Below are 23977 nucleotides of genomic sequence, written 5' to 3'. Positions count from 1 at the left end.
CATTAAGTTAGCTCCTCAAAGCACTACTTGCATGGAGTGGCTGAGGGTTGGGTTCCCCCAGAAGCAGGCTGGGATATGAGGTTTGAGTGCAGGTAGTTTTTTTAGGTGCATATCCCAGGACAGACCAAACATTGTGTAGGGAAAGGAAGACAGGCAAGTTCACACTAACAAGGAAGTTATCACAGGAGGCAACTGAAGTTCAGTGCCTTTGGGAAACTCTGGGAGACAGTATAGAACCTGCCACAGAGTCATCCTACTCAAGGAGCAAGGGATATGAGTTATTAGCTACCAACAGTCATCAACCTGTTATTGAAAAATGATGAATAAACAATAACTCCTCAGCGCCTCCAGCCTGCCCACATACATGAGCCAGTGGGCTCTGAGAGGTACAAAGAGCCCTTTGGCGGAGTTGCTGGAGCGTAGGGTTGGGGCCAGTGGGGCAGCATGCACAGTAGTGGTGTAAGCATAATGAAGCCTTTTTTTCTTTTCAGGGAAGGTGAAAGGATCCAGTTTTTAGAAATATTTGTTATAAAATCAGACTAAATATTTGTTATTTACAAAACTGAAGTAGAAAACATTTTTCCAGCAACCCATTTTAGACAAGGAGAGGAAAGGAGTTATAATAAAATGGATAATATTTGCATTTCCAAATGAACTTGTTGTGTTCATGTTCCTTCAATACACAATTAGTACCTAAAGCATCTAAAGCACTTCTCTTTTTGCCTTTGCTGCCAGGAAGCTCTGAATCAGAAATATTTGAGGCTGACCACTTCATCTAGTGCAAAATTTGAAGCTCAATTTAACTCTCTCATCCTGTCTAGTATTCTTGTTTGCTCATTCTTGCCGTGCTCCGAAATTATTTTGTTCTCCTTTAATTACTGTTATTTATACCTGCTTGCTTTGAGAAATAGTTTGATGTCATTTACAAAGTTGCACTAAAAACATACATTTCTTTTCTAAAATTTTATACTAGTGAAACATTTATGGTACCCAGAGAGACACCAGAGGGGGAAAAATGAAGTCAGAGTACTATATCTCTTTAATAGGAGCTGCAGTCAGAGCTATAAGATTATCTGAGAATGTGAGCAAAGAAAACAGATCGAGTCAACAAAACTCATTGCCCCACTATCTAGCTGGCTGGAAGCTGGGAGCGGGAGGCATGTGACTCTCAATTCTTCACATGCTCTCGGTGTCCACCCACTCTCACTCATCACCCAGATCAAGGAAACAAATTGTGACAGAATTTCCGTCGAGTTTGGAAAAGGCATTAACTTACTCACTGGGGCTTTGTTCATTCCATGAACCTGATTTATCATGAGACCAAACCCCAGGAAGGGCTTTCTCTCTTCCTCATTTCTTCCCGTTCAGTTTCCATTTGAGTTTGGTGCCTCTGGACCAAATCCAATTATCTTTTACTCCCACAAGGGTCTTCCCCAACCAGGAATAATGACAGCAACTGGTGATGTAATCTCCACTGAAAACCCTTTTTATCCCTTTCCAGCCGATGGCATTCTGCCCCCTGCTGTTATCCAGCCCTCAGCGGGCGTCAAAGAGACAGTATCCATGAGAAATTATGCCTGGATTGCACACACTGCTATTTATTCATCCGGCAGCAATTTGGAGGCTGAGGCTCACAGTTAGCAATTTGATCTTAATCGGTATTGTCCTTGGCCCCCGGTTCACTGTGCCTTTCGGATACCGCTTTTCCGGTGTTTGGATGGCCTAGTTAATTGAACAACTGAAACTACCTGTGCCTAAGAGACAGAAACCCCCAGTCATTTTACTTTGGTTCAAAATCACCCCATCACATCTTCATTTGGTAGAGATGACAACCTAGGTAACTGCTAGAAATTTCGCTGTCCTTTACCTAGTAGATCTGCTTGGTTACAGCCTTCTTGGGGTGCCCTCAAATCTCAGAAGGTTTCTGAGTGAGCTCGGGGGGTGTGGGGGGGTGGGTAATAACACAAAACTACTGGGAAATATCCCCATGGTATTCACAGTCAACCTTCAAAATACAAGAAATGCTCACCATGAAAACAGCCCACACTGAGCACTTCTGCTCTCTCTGGCCTTGGGAATAAAGACAATGACCTTTCGGAAGAGTCCTGAGCTGCCAAGCACATTGGAGTCCTAAGAGGTTAGTAATTCTCACCATCACCATCACTGAAGGCCTTACTAGCGGAAGTTGTTGCTGGGAACTATTTGGCATGTGACATTCTCCTCCATGCTTCAGGAGCCAAGATTGGAATTGGTTTTTGGGTCTGCCAAGTAGGAGAAAAAATATCAATACCGTATAGGCCTGCCTTATTTCTTCTGGTACCTAACAGACACTCAAAAGCTTTGGCTGGATGAATCTGTAAAGCAGAGAGGATAACAGTACCTCACCCCTGGGGACGTTGTGATAATTAAACAAGACAATGTCACACAAAGCACCGAGCCTGGCGATAGTGAGAACAGAGATAATAATAACTCCAATTGCTGTTGTTTTTAATATTTGGCTGACAGAAATGCTTTTAAGTTTTACAAAGAGGAAGCTTTTATCTTCTGAATCAGGGTGAGGGGCAAGGAGCAAATGCCCCACCAGGCAGGAGCCTTTAAGGAAAATGGGGGCTCCTTAGCCTTTGTCAAGGGGCCGGAGTCAGACTTAGGGTCCCTGGTGGCAGGGATGTTTATTTCCATCAAAAGTTAATTGTGCTTTACTTACATTCTACTCTTCGCACCCTCTTCCCTTGGTGGGCGTACAGCCCATTCTAGTAATAATGGATTAGCTCTTAATCTAGAACCAAAATAAAATCTGCCTCCTGCATTAAGTCCTGCCTCAGTGACCTCATCCACCAAAGAAAAAGCTAAGAGGGACTTGACAAGCAGCAGGCAAGTGGAAGCACATTGTTAATAACAGAATGGTGGGCCTAGCCCTTTCCGCACTGATGGGAGCTCCATCCCCCAGCTCTTGGAGACAGTAGGGCAGGAGAGTTGATTGCCTGTCCTCTTATTATTTGGCTGGAATGCTGTCACAACTGAAACAGTTGCCGACTAGCAAAATGCACCCTTTGTATGCCGACCCCCAAGCATCTTCCTTGAATGAGATGTAGCAATTCTTTAGGTAAGAGGCCACAGGCCCATGGAGTCCAGCAGAGTTAATGCTACCATGTTGCTTGGTCTATGTAGACTCAGGTTCACCCAACAAGGAATGATCCAAATGAAAAGGAAGTTTCCCTTGAATTATAAAAACAAACACCTTAATAACCAGAGCTTCTACTGCACTTAATGACAACTTTTCCTGTTCAAATGGGATGGCATCCCTCTAAATACACCAAGAAGGATGTCAGAGATTCATTTCCATGTTAGGAAGGGAGAGTAGATAGGAGGCTCAGGTGGAAGGCGGTGTGTAAGAGATTAGCTGTCCACTAGCTGGTGATCTTCCTGGGGCTCCTCCGGTCCCTGAAGTCTCTGAGTCATCAATTACTGGTGGGTAACAACCATGGATTTTCCAGGAGTTATCCCTATCCCCACCACAACCTCACAATCCACATTGCTCATTCTCTTTTTGGCCATGTCCCTCTAATAAAATATGTAAATGATGCTCTGGAGTCCCAGTCTCCTCTATGACCACTAGGGCACTGACATACAGCCCACCATATGCTCAATGAGTGACTACTTAAAAAAAAATTGAGAAAAGAATGAAGGCTGGCCATACAACATGATGCTTGGGTAGCACGTTCTGGAGTTGCCAGCTCTTCCTACCATTATTCCATTTATCCTTTCTAACAGTCCCCTCGCTGGGCTGTCCTGGCTACAGAGGTACCCCACCCATCATGCTCAACATGGGTGTCCTCTCTTGGGATCCAGGATTCCTTTATGACAATGACATTGGTAGTGCCTACCTCCCCTTTTAGAACCAGATCCTTCTTGCAGGTGCAATGGTAGCAATGCTGTGTCTGGCGATGATTTGGGAAGAACAGCTCACAGAGGAAACTTAGGAAGTGTGGAATAACCTTCTTAAACTCTGGAAGGAACCCTGAGGAAAGTGTGTCATAATCGTGTAGTTTGTAGAAACTAGTGCCGTTGCCCTAACCCCTTCCCTGGAGAATCCCCTGCTTTCTGCCAAACTTTTTAAATGGCCATAATGGGCCGAGTGGCAATAAAAATAATGGCTTCTATTACTCAACTCAGTACCTCCTGTGGGTCACGTCCTTCTCCACCAACATTCTGAGAGTATTTGGCATTATTTTCCTGAACATTATAAATGGGGTAACTGAGATTCTTGGGAGTTAAATGACTAGTTCAAGGTCACCTGGCTAGTAAACCACAGGCCCAGAGTCAAACCAAGGTCTTTCTGACCACAGGTCCAAGCTCTTCCCCCACTGGAGTGTACCACCTCTCTACAAGCAAAGGTGCACCTGTCTTCCATACACTAAGGGTAAGATGGGACTCCAGAACAAAAAGCCAGTAGTCAATTCTATTTCTACAACGCCTTAGCTGAGAGACCCTAGAACAATGCGTATGAAACCCACCGAGACTCCCAGCGTATTATTTATCTGTGACTCATTGTGGGGGAGGGGTGGATCTCAGCACATTCTCACTGCACCAGTGTTAGGGTTTCCATGAAAACCCCAAGGTTCCTGACAGCTTATTTTGATGAGAAGCATGGGTCGCCCCTTTGAAGCTAAAGTATAAAGTGCGTCTCTCATCCTGGGCTCTTTTCTTCCCAGCTCTTGGGATAGGCAAGTGGGAAACCTTCCGATCCTCCAAAACCCGAATGAATCCAGTTTCACCATTTCTCTTTAATTGGTGGAAGCTGATTTGTTGTGTTCAAAGGCACGTCAGAGCCCGCAGTGTGAGCATTGTGCCCCAGGACGTGGCCCATTTCACCACGCTTCATTAGGATGCAGGGGGGAACCCCAGCATCTTCAACTGGGCCAGAGGAACAAAGGCAACGTGGAAATTGGAGCAGGGCAATGAATCCCTCACTCTCCACTTTTTCAAAACAAGATTCTGACCATTTACTCAAGAACTTATTTTTGTCCTTGTGTCCCATACAAAGAAACAGGAAACTTCAGAGGGAAAAGGGGGCCCCAGTTTCTTACATAGTGGCCCAAGGAGGCTGGGGTCACTGAGGGTGCTGGCAGGAGGCTGGCTTGGCCCCAAAGCTGAAGGGGGAGCCACTCTTCCCCCGACCTTTTTTTTTCCTCTCAGAGAAGGTCACCTGGGAGCAGGGGAAAGTTGTTCTTTCTTGGGAAACAAGGGGAGCCTGAACACAGCAGCACTTAAATATTGTATTGGGGGCTCTCACTCCCTCTCACCAACTGAACATTGTTTCTTATCTTTCATCTGCTACCCCAGGAAGTCCCAAGGAGAAATCTGCCCCCAGACCCACGGGATTCTTTTGAAAATCAATCCATGTCCAGTCTGACCCCAGTTTCTGAAATGCCAAGTCCTGATTCTTATTTTGAGGACTGGCGTTAATAACAGCTCATTCTAAAAACTGGTCAAACTTTTCACTGAGCCTTTTGGCAACAGCTCTCAAGTGTTTAAATATCCACATCCTCTGAACTAACAGCTCAGCATCTAGAATTTATCTTACAAAAATACCTCTACATGTGAGTCAAGAAATAGACGTTAGGACAGCCATTCACTGCAGCCCTCTTCACAACAGTGAAAAATTAACCACAGTCACAACTTTACCTTAAGGAGCTGGATGAACATATGACCGTACCTACATCCACACAACGGAATATGCAGCTATTATTTTTTTCAAGTGAGGTGGACCAGCATGGACTGACCTGGAAAAAATAGCCATGACACAGGCCCTGAAAACAAGTCGAAAAATTGTTCGTGTGCTTTAATCCACTTTTGTTTATAACAGGGGTTCCCAACCGTGGCACAACTGACGTTTGGACTGGATGAACTCTTGGTGGTGGGGGGGCTGCCCGGGGCATTGCAGGATCTCTGCAGCACCCCTGGCCTTTCCACGCAAAATGCCAGTAGCACCCTCCCCTGCAATCAGGACCACCAACAATGTTTCTGGACAGTGCCCAAGGTCCCCTGCAAGTGGGAGTAGGGGACAAAATTTCCCCCAGTTGAGACCCAATGGTTTAAAATAATGATTCATAGACAAATTATGTTTGCACGCCATAGAAAAAAGTCTGGAAGGGTGCCCACTCAGTCGTTCACTGATAGGAACCAGGATTGGTCCGGAAAAGCAATGTTCTCTTTTTATCTTGCATCTCTCTACTGCTTAGCGAGATGTAAGATGTTACAAGTATATACTGCTTCTATAATTAAGTAGAATATCTATTTCCATCCCTCTCCCACTCACAGGCATACACATATAATTATAATTTTCTTTGGAAAGAAGAGACAAGTCCTTAGAGAGGACTTGACAATGAGACGCGATGGTACAACCAGACGCCACAAGTGATCACATCAAGTCTCACCGAGCCCTGTCGTGAGAATCACGTCTGAGAGACTGTGAACAGCATGGGAAATGGGAGATGCTAGCCTCCAGCTCTGAATTGGATGGGCACCAGTCGCTGGCACCCTCTGCTTCCAGTCCTTCATCTGCCCAAAGCGGCATCTGTCTTTCCACAAGGACTACAGGAGGACAGAGCACTAAAACAGTGGCTACGAAGTGGATTCCCTGATCAGATTTGGTACTTCACAAATAAAAGATGGAGTTCTCACTAATACTTACTTTGGTTCTTTTAAAGCTATTTAAAAGCAAAAATCAAAAAAATGTATTTCAGAGTTTGGAAAATCCTAGCATGCTTATTAATCTTGAAAGCGTTACCTTCAGGGAGATATTTTCAGTTCATTGATAAACCCATGAGAAAAACAATACAGCTTTTTAATTTTCATTTTTTGTTTTTCTAGGTGATAGACTGCTCTGGAAAAAAATGATTACGGTTTGTTCAGAAACTAAAGGTAAAGTGCCACAGACAAGGTTTCTGATGTCTCCTTCATTGATTTAGTTGAACTCATGCTGAATTTCCTAGAAGGAATAAAAATCTAAATCTTATAGAAAATAATCAAACATTTGGTCCCCACATTGATGCCAGCGAATGATGTAACTATTCACCACCAATATCTTCGCCCAGTTACAAGTACAGGGGACCAAGGGAATCATGGGTTTTGAACAATGTTTTCAAAAGTAGCAGGAAGAATTCTCTTTCCATGTATACTGATGTTTTGACAGTTTGTGAATCAAGGTATGAACCTGTTCATAATGACTTTTTTTTTCATTATGTTCGGTTTGTTTTGTTTTTCTGGAAAGAACAACAACGCCGAGAAGTCCCTTTTTGGCTCATAAACTATTCATAAACATTTTACTCAAAACTTTTGGACCAATTAATTTTTCCTCCCTAATTAAAGACCCAGCTCTTAAAGACACATTAGCTTATTTGGCGACGTTTTACTTTTTATCCAAGTTTACCTTTTGTTTGTCAATATTGTGCAGTTACTTCATCAGGAAATTAAGCCTTCTCTTTTTTGCCCCCAACCCACCACCAAACCTCAGGATTTGCCATTGTCAAGACTCTGGAATCAAAGACAAATTCTCGAAACAAAGAGAAGACAGCCCTTCTCTTCTCTGCCTCACACACAACACAACGGGCCCAAACGAGGCAGGAACCACGAAGGGGAGCACCATTCTCTAAGCATCCGGCACAATCACACTCAGGGCCACCATGCCAAACCCAAGCAAGGGCTGCTTTGAGTAGAACGGCATGGCACACGCAAGGACACATTATTTGCAACCATGGCTTCCGTCTGCATTTGTTTGCAAGGAACATTCATGAACTCAGTTGAAAGATGTATCAACTTGATAGAATGCTGTCAGACCGGGCCCCTTATAGGTGACAGCAAAATGCCTGTGCGTGCCAGTTAGAAGTGATTGTAGCAGACACTCTTGGTGCTCTGCCCTGGGATGCCTTTTCACTCTTTCTATGGGCCTCTTTCCATGCCCCCCGCCAACCAAGGCTGTATTGTTTTACCCCCCATGGCCTGCACCTACCATCTCTTCGACTGCTCAAAGGCTACTGCAACCACTTGGTCCACGAGCATAGAACGTGAGGCGTGTTCCTCTATTTGCCAGGGCCAGCCCTTAGCCAATCACTGATTGCAGTGGGGGTATGAAAGCATAGCTCTCTTGCTTTAAAGCCAGGACATACTCTGAGATGTAACTATATTATATTACATTCCATTCCTCACTTCCAGTTAACACAGAGGCTGCGATTTTGCCTGAAATCAAGCCTTTGCTTGGCTTCTTTCTCTCTCCAGCCCAGCTTCCTCATTCCCTTACCAGCCTGTCCTGGGGGCATGTCTTTACATCATCTGTATACACATTCACACCTCAGCATCTCCTTCAGGGAAACCTGCCTAGGTCATCCTCCATCTTCCTTTGCTTTCCCCCAAATTTTGATTCTTCTTCTGCATACCTCATTCCATGTTGATAGTTGCAGTCCGTGACACCTGTTTTAGGTCTTACACTTCTGTTAGGACACATGTCATACACAGGAGCTTGGTTACCAGACTTGGCTCAGGCTTGAAAAGTGATTTCTGGCCACAGTGTTTGAATTCCTCTCTGCCAGTGGCACAGTGCTGGGTACCGCACCTCCGGGATGCACAGTCCTGGTGCCGCCGCAGGCAGTGGTCAGCACTGACTCTTCCCAAGGGCAGTGCCCCTGGCAGATACATGTTTAAACTCAGCAGATATATAGTTTATCTCCTATGGCAAAAGTTTGACTCTAATATCAGAGAAGAATCATGCCCTGCCTTTCAAGAACACAAATTAGAAACTCCTATTGCTTTGGAGTGAGTCATTCCTTTGAGTTAGTTTCCTCTTACTCCTGCTGTTTGATGACCCCAGGTGAATGAGGGCTACTAGCGTTCTGTTTTTTTGATTCTGTCTACAGAAACTGGAGAACTTGGGTGATTCAATGGGACAGTCAGAGATGGCCAGGCAAGAAGTGATGGGGCACTTGCCTGATGAGATTTATCCCAGTGAAGTTTCATAGTTAGAGGGTTTCTTTCCTCTCTGACTTCTCTGATCTATACCACTTCCCCCAACCCCATCTCATTCCAGAGAAGCATGGAGCTTATCTCTCTAATTCAGGATAAGCTCCTTCACAGAAAAACAGGGAATGCTTTCTCTGCATTTTCATAGGGTACATAATAGTCCCTCAGTAAATATTGATTGGTTTGTCTATGACTCACTTAACCTTCATTCCATAATTATAGGATAATCATGTAGTTTGGCATCCAATTCAGGACACTTTTTAATCCTTACCCAAGGACATTTTTTCATTGCTTTTAGAGAGATGGGGAGGGAGGGAGGAAGACAAGGAGAAGGGGAGAGACAGAAACAGAGAAAGATCAACTGGTTGCCTTCTCGTTCACACCCCAAGTGACAATTGAACCCACAACCTGGGTGTATGCCCTGACCAGGAATCAAACCCATGACCTTTCAGTCTACAGGATGACACTTCAACCAACTGAGCCACACTGGCCAGGGAGGGGATACTTTTGATTACTAAAGAGCATGCTATCAATAATTATGCCCAGACAAGATACATAAACTGGGGCTGTCCCCGGGAACTGGGGCTCATTATCACCCCACATAATCACCATCTTCAGTGCAGGGCTCAGACTGCACCACGCCACACTGGAGTCTGGGGAGAGCATCCTGGAGCACAACCGCAAATGAGATCTCAGGACGGACGAGTTCAGACTCTGAGCCACAGGAGAGCTGATGACAGTTGCTTGGACTATTGACCCTTCCACATTGGTTTTGAGCTCTGGATTGTTTGGGCCAATGCAGGCATATGTTTTTCAGAGATACGTGCAGCAGGCGAGGGCTGGAAATGTCAGTGGGCAAACCTGGGTGGTTCCAGACATCCTGATTCAGAGGCAGCCCAGCCTTCCTGAGATCCAGTGAATGCGAGTGTCCACATTACGTGCCACCTTGAAGAGACCAGCCCAGACACCAAGAAACAACATACCCAGAAAGCTCCCAAAGCCCTCTCCATGCCAGCCCCACGTGACACTTTAACTCCCACACCCCAGGCATACTCACGATTTTCACAGCGCTGCCCAGTGAAACCTGCCAGGCAGGCACACTTGTAAGATCCTGTTTGATCAAGGACGCAAGTGCCATCATGGAAACAAGGGGACGAGGAACATGCTGTAAGAGAAAAGGCAATTTTTCTCAGTGCCACTCTATGGTGTCCATTTCTTCAAGCCTGGGGTCCTGACCAGAGGACTTCACTTGTCCATTAAAGTCTTCTTGCTATTTTTTCACTCATTTTATTGAATGCATGCTACCATTGTTTGAGAATGCCAAAAACGGACACGTGAACTGTCAAATGATGCTGATGTTATCTGATGTTCTCAAAGGCCCCAGAAGGATGCTCAATACACCGACAGTCAGAAGAGCCCAAGCCCAACACAAACAGGCACACCTGTGACTAAAGCAGAAGTACCTTTTACCCTCGCACAGGGACTCCAGAGGACAGAAGAAGCCTCGGGTAGTTTAAGATAATCCTTTTCAAGGAATCCCAGCATCCTGGGTACTGGAGGAAAGGAAGTAGTAGATGATCTTCAGGACCCTGTTGGAAGTGTACTCAAGAATTCCCAAAGACACACTCTGCAAACAGTAGTCTCCTAGATGGTGAAAGTTCTGGGCTCAAATGTGATGGGGAAACACTACCAGTATTAAATGATATTAACCAGATTTCCCTTCTGCAGAACTTCTCAGGACATTCCATGCCCCTGTATGCTGTGCAAATGTCTAAGAATGCGTATAATGTTCCACCTTTCGTGAGCTTATTTGACCTGAGAACCTGCATTTTACAGAGCCTTGGGGAACATTTCTCCATAAAGAACACTTTGGGGAGCACTTGTGAGCTTGGTATCCCCCAACCCTATGTTCATTTCCTCACTTGTAGAAATATATTGCCCAACCCCATTCAACAAGCCTGTGTTAGGTGTCTGATCTGTTTAAGACACCAGAGAGATGCAAAGATGAACCAAGAGCCTACTAACCAGATCAAGCTTTTTGAAAAAAGATCATATAATGACTATAACCTGAAGCATAATTCAGGGTCAAAAAAGAAAAGAAAGTATTATGAAGTGTTCAAAAAGGGGCGAAGCCACAGCCCACTGGGACAAAAGAAAAAGTTTAGCAGAAGAGGAAAATCTGATATGACCCTGAAAGTCGGGATTTGGCAGGCAGAGGTGGGCAGGTGACTTTATTCTTATTTTTTTGTTTTTATTTTATAATGTTTTTATTTTTTCAAGTTTAATATTTTATTATTTATGCTATTGCAGTTGTCCCAACTTTCCCCCTTTGCCCCCTCCATCCAGCTCCCCACTCCCTCAGGCAACCCCCCCCCCCGCCACTGTCCAAGGGTCATGCATATATGTTCTTTGGCTAATCCCTTCACCTTCTTTCATCCAGTCTCCACCTTCCCACTTCCCTCTTATAGCTGTCTGTCTGTTCCACTTTCTATGCCTATGATTCTATTTTTCTTATGAAGTTATTTTGTTCTTTAGATTCCACATATAAGTGAGATCATATGGTGTCTGTCTTTCACTGACTGGCTTAGTTCACTTAGTGTAACAGTCTCCAGATCCATCCATGCAGTTGCAAAAGGCAAGAGTCTCTTCTTTTTTTTTACTGCTGTATAGTATTCCATTATGTAAATGGATCACAGCTTTTTTATCCACTCATCTACTGATGGGCATTTAGGCTGTTTCTGAATCTTGGCTACTGTAAATAATGCTGCTACCAACATAAGGGTGTATGTATTCTTTTGAGTTGGTGTTTCAGGATTCTTAGGATCAAAAGGCAGTTCCAGTTTTAATTTTTTGAGGAAACTTGGAGAGGCGACTTTAGTCAGAGAGAATAACTTGAGTACAGCAGACAGACGGGGTGTTTGAGGAGCAAAGTGCTACCGTCTATTTGACAATGCAGACCAGTGTTTCCTAATGTCCTCCAGTGGAGGGTGAGGTGACCACTTTCGAGGGGGAAGAGGCTCTCCTGACCCTCCCCTCAGCCATGGGGTCACAAGCTGGGGAGCCACCTCTGCTCCGGACTGGCTTCCTTGATGACCAGCTCTTGCTGACTGACATAAATACCCACAGATGTATCTTGAGTGTGACCTGCTCAGCCTCAGCCCACAGGGCACCATCAACAAGGAGGAGGATTCAGCCTCAGGCCAACTGCTCATAGCAGCAAAGCCCCTAGAACCGGCAGCCATGCCCAGGTCCTGCACAGCGTCCGGGGATGTCCTCGGAAGGAGGCAGGCACGCAGGTGATAAGTACCAGTTGCTGGGCACTCACAGCTCACATAGGAACATTCTAAGGGAGAGGTAGGGAGCAGGGGAGGGGTCTGCTGGTTTCACAGAAAGGACGGGGCTGAAGACAGACTGACACCTCTGCCACCCACCTCCTTTCCTGAAACTTCTGTATCACACATTCCATGAGGAAGCTTTAATGATCAAAGTGCCATTTCCATTTTTTAACATCCAGTATCTTAAAACATAGAACTTTAAGCCTGAGCTTATTTTGCAAAACCCAATGCAGTACAATCTCAGAACAAGGAGAACTGGGATGATTCCTTGGGATTGAACACGCTGTTCACTTTGGCCAAATCCTACTTCCTACCATGAACAGGGCAGGAGGCATAGTGAGGCTTAGAGTTACTCATAAAGTAAGTGGCATTTACCACGGTGGTTTGAAACACTGAACACCTATTTTACAGATAACAAGGGAGGCTCAGAGCACACCTGCAGTACAGCCGCTGTTGAGTGCTTCCTATGGCCCAGACACCATGCACCATGCACCATGCACCATGCACCATGCCCAGCTCTTCACCCTTCTGTCTCCCAGAGCCTGAATGGAGTGGGATCTATGTTTATTCCCTTAGTCACTGATTAGGGAACTGAGGCCCAGAGAAGTAACAGAACTTGCCCAAGGTCATGCAGATTAATCTGCTAGAGATCCAAAGCTAATGCTCTTAACCATGACAGGACCCCAGTATGAGCTCTGGAGCCAAATGGCTGGTATATAAATCTCTGGTTCCATCCCCATAGCTGTGTGACCTTGGACAAATTCCCCTGCCTCTCTGTGCCCCAGCATCTGTACAAGGAGATTATAATTCCTAATTTAGGTCTCATGAACATATCTGAAATAAACCTTGACACTTCTTAGATTTTTCAGATTTTTTTTCATCCTCACCTGAGAATATGTCCACTGAATTTTAGAGAGAGAGGAATTGGGGAAGAGAGGAAGGGAGACAGAGAGAGAAACCTCTGTGTGAGAGAGAAACATCAATCAGTTACCTCTAGTACGTGACCTGACTGGGAATTGAACCTGAAACCTTTTGGTGTATGGGACAATACTCCAACCAACTGAGCCACACCAGCCAGGGGACTTTGCCATTTCTCTCCTCCTTCTCAACGTTCAGGTTCTTCAGGGAACCCAGCACCCTAGGGTTTAACAAGGCTGAGCAGGGAGGGAAGTGGTTCACAGAAAGGAAATGTTAGTGTGGAGCATGGTTGCTAAATGCTGCATTTGCCCCCATGGCCTTTACCTGTGATCTCCTCAAAAGTGGCATGGAAGCCATCGAAATTCTTGGAGCCATCTGAATGGAAGAGGATGTGGAGTGAGGAGCCCATGCTTCTGATGGGAGCTGGCCGCTCATTGCCACAGAAACGCTTGATGATCTGGCCATCGCTGTTGTCCCCGTCACGGACCTCCACATAGTCATACTGGCACATGTAGTCAAACTCCAGGCTCAACATGACAAACCTGTGGGCAGAGAGGGTGACAGCAGGACACAAGTGGGCTCCGGATAGTCCTGAGACCCCTGGGCAAGTTCAAGGGCAAATGATGAACAGGCCTCTGGAAATTGGGTGCCACTGGCCTGATCGGGTAGGAATCGGGTCCTGGAGGGCTCGAGGTCAGATGAAATTTTTTTAGTCGGGGGTGGGCGTGCATGTACACTGTGTGCACACGCAGAGCATGCCCGGTGAAGGGGCGCCCTATTCCATTCGGGGAACCTTTGCAGGTGTGGCTCCCCGTCCAGGGGCACTTTTCTTCCCAGTCAGCAAGGCTGGTCCTTCCTACCCTCAGGCCTCAGCTTAAACAGTCCCTCCTGAAAGAGACAACTCTTTCCAAAGGAGATCTTGTTTCCTTCATAACGTGTCCACAAATCTTCATTTCTCACTTTTATCTTCCTGATGTGTGAGTGCACGCGTGTGCGCACACATATGCCCATGTCCCCCACTAGACTGCAAGTTCCTTGAGGGCAGAGTGCAGCTCTGTCTTACTCCACTGCACCCAACGCCGTGCCTGGTGTACAGAGATGCAAAGCAGATACTGTTCAGTAGACGGCTGAGTAGATACTAGATTGTAATTTTACAATCAGAGAGTGAGAAACGTATATATGTTGTCTTGTAAGACTAAGTAAAGGAAAAAGCTCTCTGCACACTCTTCTGTTAGAGGAAAAGGTCGGAAGGTAAGTATGCTCCTGGTAACAATTCTTGCCCCAAAGAATAGAAAACACCAGAACTTCAGAATTGAGGGAGATCTGATCAACCTGTGATTACCTAAAAAGGGTTGTACGTTTGGAAATACTGGGATGCATCAGATCAAAATAGCAGAAATGAGCCTAAGCTCCCACTTCTAAGAAACATGTGTGGACAAGAGAGGAAAAGATATTTTTCAAAAGATTCCCCACAGAATGCCTGCAAGTCAGGTTCCCAAAATGTACATCTGTGTCTTCTCCCTCACAATCTGGAGAAGAGAGAATAGACAGACAAGCCCAGAACTGGTGCCTGAAGCGTTGGGACTAGGGCTATTCCTACCACTTCGGGTAAAAACCTCGAGTGCCAGAAAATGAGAGAGCACCAGCACAGAGAGGCCATCAGTATCCTTTGAATGCCCTTAAAGGTCTTACTAAAAAGAAACCAAATAACTAAGTGCCATCACTGCTTATTTTACAATATTTTAACCACTTGCCATTTGTAAGGGAGGGTAATTCCTATTAATTATACTTTGATTGACATCTAAGGACCTGGCTTCTCATCTGGATGCCACCACTAACTCACTGTGGGTCCACCTGTCCCTTCTCTGGGCTTCAGTATCTTTGTCTGCAAAGGGGAGGAGCAGGGACAAGGCCACCACCCCACAGAGATCCAGCTTTTGCAGAAACCAAAATATGAGACACTACAACTTGTATTTTACAGTCACACATTCATTCATTTGTTCACTCATTGAACACATTTGTGACAGGTCTGCTCCGTGTCAGACGCTGTTCTAGGTGCTGAAAGTGACCCAACCAGACACAGTGCCTTCCATCCTGGAGGGGAGTCCTGCTTTGGGGGACAGACAATAAACAAGGAAACTAGAAAACACAATGACTGCTGAGCATGTTAAGTGCTGTGAAGAATATAAACCTGCTAAGTGTAAAACAGGTAACTGGGGAGGGTAAGCTTTTTACACAACATGGTCAAGGAAGACATCTCTGTGGACAAGATATCCGGGCAGCCACTTAGATGATGGAAAAGCCAGTCAAGTGAAGGCCACGGGGAGTCTGTGAGTGCAAAGGCCCTGAGGCAGCAATGAGCTTGGCATGTTTGAGGAATGGAAAGAAGGTCAGGGAGGCTGCGAGGTGGTGAGTAAAGGAGAGAGTGGTATGAACTGAGGTCAGCGAGGGGAACGGGAGCCAGAGGATGGTTAGGCATTCAGACTTTACTCCAAGCGTGATAGGAAGGCACGGGAAGGCTTTAGCAACAAATTAATGACTGGATATGGGATTTTAAAGGATCACTCTAGTCACTCTGAGCTGGCAAGAGTGGAAGTGGGGAAGTCAAAGAGGAGGCCTCGAGAAAATCCTGGTGAGAGATGGTGGAGGTGTGAAGTAAGGCAGCAGCAGTAGAGGCAGGTGAGAATGGACTTGAGATCATTTTACAGCTGAGAAGAGTATTTGGGGGTAGCCTGGCTGTGGTAGGTGATAGAAAGTGGGCAGCAGGGCTGACTGCTCAGCATTTGGGCTGATTGTTGTACATACGCTTCAGAGAATTTCCATCATTACTACTGTCCCTGGCCAGCAGGTCCAGGTTTGACTAGAGGGAGAGAGTCTGTCTACCCCAAAGCCTCCCGAGGACCTTTCTCAGGCAGATGAAGTACTTCTCAAGCCCTCCACTATTTTGGTCTTTGTTTGGGGGAGGATTTTATTTTGCATCCTGGATCTTGAAGCAGCTCTTCAGAGCCCCTGAGGGTACCAGTCAGCCTGGTCCCTCAGTTGCTGAAATACTAACATGTGACATTTAAGTCCTGCCCTTGTCACTCCTCGCTGACCCACTCTAGACCCCATTAAGCAGAACAGTGTGGTCCCTTCCTTGTGCTTTGAGCTGACCTTCCTTCAGTAAAGTCCAATTAATGAGCCCTGCTCCCAACCCCAGGTCTTCAGGGAGTGGAGATACCAGCTACCATGCGTCAGTTTTGATGAGGACAATTAAGAAGGACTGGTTTTGTTGGATCCTTCCAATGTGGAGTGGATTGTCACCCCTTCTGAGGGACAGAGAGCTGTTTGGGGACACAGCTGGCAAGGGGCAACCTCTGGGTGCATTGATTGATCTAGAAAATACTTATTAGAAGCCTGTGCCCTAGACAATTAGAGATTCCCATCACCAACCTCCTTGCTGGTTGGAAAAGGGAAGAGCTAAGTGGACAATTTCCCTAGAAATCCCTGGGGTCAGTGGGCCACTCTGCTCACCTAGCGAGGATGAGGAGAGGTGTTTGCCAGGAAAGAGGACATACACAGGAAACAGAGAGCAGTTCCTTCAACATTTATTCATGCAGCAACTATCTATCAAGTGCCCACAGTGTGCACCCTGTACTGTCCAGGTGTGAAGATGCAGCAGTGAACAGTTCACACCAGACAGAACTCTCCTGTCTACTCACCTATAGTTACAATAGAGCCAGGGCTATACTTTGGACTAGGGCATAAATTAAACATTGATGTGGACCTCAAAGCTCCAGAGAAGGAAAAACTTATCTTCTGCCCATGTGAGAGAATTGGCTAATTGGTTACAGGGGTGGTTGTTGTTTTCTGAAAACATCTGTGAAAGGATCTATGAGAAGCATGCACCCCAATCTGGGGTATAAATTCCCCGAAAGTCAGACCTGTGCCTTTTAGTTCCTCACTTCCCTCCCACAGAACCCAGCCCTGTGCTGTGTGAACAGGAAGACTAGGTAAAGATTTGTGCAGGAGTAGATGGCTCTCAGTATTTTGCTTTATTATGTTATCCTTGGGTCAACTGTTACAGTGGGGTGAATGACAAGCATCTGATTCGCCATAGTTTTGACCAGGTCTTATCCCACTGAGTCAATGAGAGGTAAAGAAAAAGGCTCTGAGATATATTTTCTGCTTTTAAGGATAAAGTGCTGATGGCTAGCCCCCTGGGTCACTAGGATCCAGAGCCCTTGGTCCTGTTACTCTGTTTCCTTATAACCTCAGGCTCCCTAATTGTGACCGCGGCCCCTTACCTTAGCTGGATGTTATACCCAGGTTTGGCGTGAATGGTCCATTCGCAGTGAGCATTTAGAGGGTAGCTCTCCAAAAAAATCTGACCCTTCGAAGCTCTCAGAACCTGGCCACATCCTGAGAAGAGAAGATTGGAGCATGGAGATTCGAGTCAATAGGAGAGAGAGGGAAGAAGGTCTCAAAGAGCATTTGAGTGCATCCCACACCCTGAGAACAGAACAGAGAAGGAAATTACTATTTCTGAAGCATCTAGCAATGTGCTAGTCAAGTGCATAGGTTAATTTATTCAACCCACCCAACAGCTTGAGAAATGAAGCGGCGTTGTTCCAGTTTTAAAGCTGGGAAAATGTATAACCAGGGAGTTCAAGAAATAACTAGCCTAGCTACTGAGTGACAGAGTAGAGATTTGAACCTAACTGTGTCCGACTATAAAGAAGCCACTCTGTCATCCTCCTTCTCTAGGACTGCCATATGCCAGCCTGCTGTCTCTACCTTAAAAAGCTCAGAAAGCAGACCTTCCCCACGGCAGTGTATAGGACCTCATGGCTATTGTCCAGAGTCTATAGCTACATAAGGCCCTTTGGTCTGTGTTCCCTGAACATTCTCTACCCCACACATGTAACCCCAGTGTAACTCTTTGTTGACCCCCCTGCATCTAGTTAGAAAATCTGTTTGTTCTATGAGCAATAATGTAACAAGGGCGTCTCTAACGCATGATCCTGGAGGGCGGACACAATCTCCAGCCAGTTGGACTGGATTAGTGGGTTTCAATTCTTCTAGCTTCCAACCCCTTTTCTCAAACTCCTATGAAGACCACCAGCTAAAACATGGCCTCAAGAGGGGTTCTTGGTTAAAGCAGAAGCAAAGACTCACAGCTCCCAACTCTCACTATCACCCCCATCCCCCGAGACACCTACAAGGAATCCCCACGATTTGAAAACCACTAGACTGAGTTGTCGTTAAATTATATCACATTAAATTTGATGTAATTTATACTAAAGTGCAGGTGTGTAAGATGCATCCAAGTACATCCTACAAAGGAGTTTGGGGGAAATGTCAAGAATTGGTTTTATTTAAAACATGTATCTGGGCCATGTAAATAAATGACATTTTCTACAACAGTTGGCAATCTATGATCTGTGGGCCAAACCCCACCTACTGACTGTTTTTATAAATAAAGTTTTATTGGAACAGAGCCACACTCTTGTTTTATGCATTGCCTATGGTTGCTTTTACACTAATGACAGCAGAGTTGAGTAGTTGCAACAAGAGACAATATGACCCACAAAAGTGAAAATATTATCTGCCTCTTTACAGCAAAAGTTTACCTACCACCGTTCCATACAGAAATCCAGTTTGACAACAGACAACATAAACTGTGGCTACGCAATTATATTCAATAAGCCCCCCCGAAGCATAAATTCCCATTGCTAAAAAAAAATTAGTATCAGCGGACACTGCTGCATGGCAAGATGAGGGCAGTGATGTTCCATAGTGTTAGGAAAAGAGCCCAAACCCTACTTTGACCAGCTGTGAAGTCTGAGGCTTGTCACCTTTGTGAAAACTACTGCCAGGTTGCACGTGTCATTTCTTTACAGGATTGTCATTATTGCTGCTGCCCTGCTCAACCAACCCACCAATGGGAAGCATCATCCACCACTTTCCATCCGGGGCTCATGTCTAGGCCCGGCCTCCATCCTGTCTTCAATCTCAGCCTCCCCTCTGGTTTCCCTGTACCCATCCTTGTCCCCCAACATCTGATTCTGCACACAGCTGCCAGAGCCAACTTTGAAACAAACAACTGAGATCACATTACTCTCTTGACTCAACCCTCTGAAGGCTGTGCACTAGGCAGACACCTTCCTACAATGTTCACAGCCCTGCCTCACTGACTGCCCAGACTCACCCTCTCACAGGTCCCCACTGCCACTCACCTCCCTGCTCACGCTCTTCCAGCTGCACAGGCTTCCTCGCTGTTCCAAAATCTGGGCCTTCACCTCAAAGGTGCGTGTTCTTCCACATCTCCTGCCTCTGGGAATTTAACCCCAACTGTCACTTCCTCAAAGACGCCTTCCTTGACCACCCAGCTAAAATGGACCTGCACGTGGCTATGGCCACTGTCCTTACTATATTTTATCTTCTCCATAATATGTATTACTGTTTGAAATTGTCTAGTTTATGTGTTTACTCCATCTCGTTGAGCTGGGTCCTTTTCTAGCTTATACACCTAGAATGGTACCTGGCATATCACAGGTGCTCCATAAATAGGTATCAAATGAATAAATGATGATATCATGAGAGGCCAGGCACCAGCTGAAAGAGTAATAAACATTTTATCATTTAATCCCCAAGAGAAACCAAGGAGAACAACTTTCATTTCCCCATTTCCCAGATGCGGAACAGTAAGGATGGGAGAAATTATGTGACTTCCCCAAGGCCAGATGGCCAGGAAGTCAGAAGACTAAATCACTCTTTCAACTACAAAACCTTGGTTAAAAACAAGAGACTTCAGCATCCTACTGCCCTTGGTTTGCAACTCAGCTCTACCTTCACTGGTTGTGTGGCCTTGGGTAAGTTGCTTCATCTCTCAGAACCTCAGTAAACTTCAGTCAAATGGGAATAAACTGGTACCTACTTCATAAGGTTTTGTGAGACTTGAATCAGATTATGCACAGAAAGCCCTCAGCAGAAAAATCAGTAACTGTTAGCTGGCGGAAGAGCAGGGATTTGACCCTGAGCCTGTCGAGTACCTATGCTAGGTCTCAGCTGGTACTTTAAAGTGTCTTTGGGGCTTTCTGACCCGGCCCTCTCCCACTTCATTTTGAAGCAGTAGGATTATTCTGCCCCACTCCCCAAAAAAGATACACTGAACCTTTACCACACCCCCTACTTTTTTGGAGAGCACATTTCTTCTTCCTGCGCATCTCACACTCCTCATCGCCCCCATCCACCCATCTGCTGCCCAGCTACGGAAATGATACTCTGGGTGTGAGGGACAAAAAAAGAAAATCTTCCTGCACAGCCTCCACCCCTCGGGACGGGAAGCTTCCCAGCCAGCAAGGTGTTAAATCTCAGCTCCCACAGCAAACCTGCTGCAGGAACCTCAAGTCAGAACCAACAGCAAATGCTGCTTCCTTGCATACAGAAGCTGGAGCCAGACCACAGTGTCCCCGGGCCCCTCCTCATGTCCGGGGAGCCGGTGCCCATCCCCAGTCAGGTCTCCTTGGCAAGACCATTGAAATGTTGGCCTGTCCCAGGATCTCATGCAGCCTGTGGAGGGCTGGACGCCCCCAACCCCACCCAGATGCCAGCCCCTGGCCATGTGAGATGCTAGACCACTTGCTCCTGTATTCCCGGGGGGCTATCTGTCAGAAGTAGCCAAGATTCCAAAACACACGCAACATCTCTGTTATGCTTCATGATGTTTTCTTTCTCACTCTGGAGGGAGGGCAGAGTCGGCACTAAGACAGGGGACAAGTTCCAACCAACCAGAGACAAAGAGGCCACTTCTCAGAAATGTGCTTGGGGGAAGGGTATTAGGCACAGGGGAGAGGAGGAAGGAGCCCTGCTCCGCTCCCACCCCACATCAAGGGACTCCTTCAGCTCTCTGTCCACTTCTGTCCCTACCAAGGGAGCTGGCGGGCCTGGGTGCAGGGTGCTAAGTGCACCTCTCTGTCTAGGGCAGAACAGTGAACACAGCGGAGTGTCCCCGCCAAGGAAGTACTGCTGGCCAACCAAGCAGGTGGTCCTGAGTCTGAAAGGCCAGGGCAGGCAATGGGCCCGGAAGACGTGCTCAGATTCCCTGACAATGTCTTGTTGCAGGGGAGGAGGAGGGGAAGGAGGAAGAGGAGGAGGAGGAAGAGGGAAAGGAGAGGAAGGAGGAGGAGTGTTTGTATGTGTGTGTGCATGTAGGGGAATTTGCCAACAAAGCTAGACTGTCCCCTGGCCTCCCAAATCCTGGACTCATCTCCAACCCACCTACTCACACTTCCCTGTTGCTAGAAGCCAAAACAGGAGAGATAGCTGGATAGACCGTGTTTCTGCAGAGCTGAAAGGAGATCTTATTAATTTCTAAACTAGTAAGAGAGCTGGAAGGTTCCCAACAAAAACCGAACACCCCCAGGATTCAGACAAAAGTCTCGTTATCTCCAGCATGATTAGGGGGGCAGGAGAGAGACACAACATATTTCCAAGAAGTAGTTGGGAATTTTTTTTTCTCTGTTAAGAAAAAGAATCTTTCTTGTTAAGAAAAAAAAAAGTACTAAAAAAACCATTCAGACACAGAGAGGTATTTGCATTTTCTTTGCTCCTTCAAAGATGACGTGGCAGACAGGACTGTGTGGTTTAGGGGCGGCCTGCACAGCCAGACTGGTCCAAACCTCAGGCCGGCCTTTACTAGCTGTGTGAGCCCAGACAAGCTGCCCCGCTTTCCTCAGCCAAGGGGCTTCCTCATTCGGAAATGAGAATAATAGTAGCACCTACTACCATGCTGTTATTGTTGTTTTCTTATTTGTTTGTCCTAAGAATTAAACAAGATAGATACACAGAGCCTTGTACCTAAAAATTACTCAATAAATGGAAACCAATGTTATTTCTCTTGAGTCTTGTCTGGATCTGAGACAGTTTTGGCACAAGAATGACAAGGACGGCCCAGGTTCTGACCGCGGCTCCAGGGTTCCTGAGAGCGTCATTACGTCATTGGCTACAGCTCTGAACCCGTTAGGCCCAGGAGCCCAGACAAGGATGAGAGAACAAAGGCTGACGATGACATGGGAATGACCCACATACCAGGCCAGGAACTGGAGGGAAGCTCGTACCTTCCACGTGACCCGGTTCATCCCACCGAGCTGGAAGCCCTCAGACAGGCCCTCAGAGGGAGGACCTCAAGCGCCCAGGGTAGGGAGGTGAGTTAGTGTAGAGGCTGAGAGATGGGGCTCTGGGGCCCAGCTTCTGAACCGGCATCTTGGCTCTGCCATTTACAAGCGGCGTGACGGCAGGAAAAGGTACTTACCGTTGAGACTGAGTGTCCTCGCCTGCAGATGGCTGTGGTGAGAATCAATGAGTTAGTGCGTGAAGGGACATAGAACAATGCCTGGTTCATAATAAGTGCTAAGCAACGGCTTTTATCAGGGGCACAGGTCTTCATCAGGAACAATTAGACGCCCAGGAGTGACTCCAGAGCTCACTCTGCGATTCGGCTGATAATCCCAATCGATATGATGCTTTATAATGATTGTTTTACGTAATTGGCTGCCTCCCCCATGACACAGTTCTGTGAGACTAGGGACCTTGTCTGCCATGTTCATGCCTTTACATGCATTGAGTAGGTGCTCAATTAATCAACTGAATAAATGGCTATGCAAGATAAAATCAAACATCTGCCCAATCTAACCATTTTTCAAGCCCCTCCCCTCTGTAACAAATGGTCTGTCCTACACCCTAAGCAGAAGTGGAGCAATAACTGATGAGTTAGTTCTTTGACAGCTTTAAACCTTCTGCAAAGAGTCAAACATTAATTCCCCAGGGTCAAAAAGCTTCAGCACATAAAATCCAAAATGCAATTTACCATGCAATACTCATCTTGGGATGATTACCTCCTCACGTCTGGTATCTATGTTCTTGTCACTTAAGGAATCCTACTTGACTATTTTTCCTCTCTGGCCTTACGATGATTTCCTTCTCAAGAAAAAAGAAAAGAAAAGAAAGAAAAAGAAGAGCTCACTTTACAGCCCTGGTTTAGTAATAATAAGAATATCAGACCCACTTATTGAGTATTTACTATGTACCAGGCTCCATATGAAAGGATTTATAGATAGTACTTCACTTAACCCTCACAAAAATCCTCTGAAGGCCACTATCAGTATCCCCATTTGGTAAATGCGGAAGCTGAGACTTACACAGATTGAATAACCTTGTCCACAGTCATGGAAGGAGTAGAGATTCCCTGGGTCCCTGAGAGGACAGCTCCACTAATCAGTGACACACAGCTTTGTAAGAATGCTTGCACTCTCTTTCTCTCTCTCTCTCTCTCTCTCTCTCTCTCTCACACACACACACACACACACACACACACACACGCACAGTTGTGGCTCAAGGACCAGCCTCACAAATCGCCCTCCTCTCTGATATTCTAGCCCACAAATATTTGGAGGCCTGGTTTATGGCCACCTCCTCTGCTCTTCTGCCTCTTTCCAAAATATGCCTAAGAAGATAGAGTGTATTAAGGGCCTAAAATATCTCCCTGTAAATCCTCCCTTATCTGGGTTGATTTCCTAACCTTCTTCTATCCTCAGACCCTTCAGCACCTGGAAGGTGGGGATCACTGTGGTGCTGGCGAGAAGTGTAGCACACAGCGTGGCTTTGGGTCCCTCTCATGCTCATCTCCTTTGGTGGCTATGGAACTCAGTCTGAGGGCCAAGTTCAGT

At 46.2% G+C, this 23977-nt stretch overlaps 1 protein-coding gene across 3 annotated transcripts in view; it reads right to left on the bottom strand.

Annotated features, from left to right (window-relative positions):
* PAMR1 (peptidase domain containing associated with muscle regeneration 1) overlaps positions 1–23977 on the bottom strand; it is a 65467-nt gene that overhangs the window by 12876 nt on the left and 28614 nt on the right. For all 3 annotated transcript variants that reach the window (XM_045194096.2, XM_024558839.3, XM_045194097.3), the window contains 3 exons: positions 17555–17669; positions 13593–13810; positions 10073–10180 (listed from right to left, as the gene is read on the bottom strand). In XM_045194096.2, the coding sequence (XP_045050031.2) occupies positions 10073–10180; positions 13593–13810; positions 17555–17669 (441 nt within the window). The remainder of the gene's footprint in view (positions 1–10072; positions 10181–13592; positions 13811–17554; positions 17670–23977) is intronic.

This window comes from Desmodus rotundus, chromosome 5 (genome assembly GCF_022682495.2).
Source record: "Desmodus rotundus isolate HL8 chromosome 5, HLdesRot8A.1, whole genome shotgun sequence".
In the NCBI taxonomy this organism is placed as follows: Eukaryota; Metazoa; Chordata; class Mammalia; order Chiroptera; family Phyllostomidae; genus Desmodus; species Desmodus rotundus.
The sequence above is the reverse complement of the archived record's forward strand: the minus strand, read 5'-3'. Positions and strand labels throughout refer to the sequence as shown.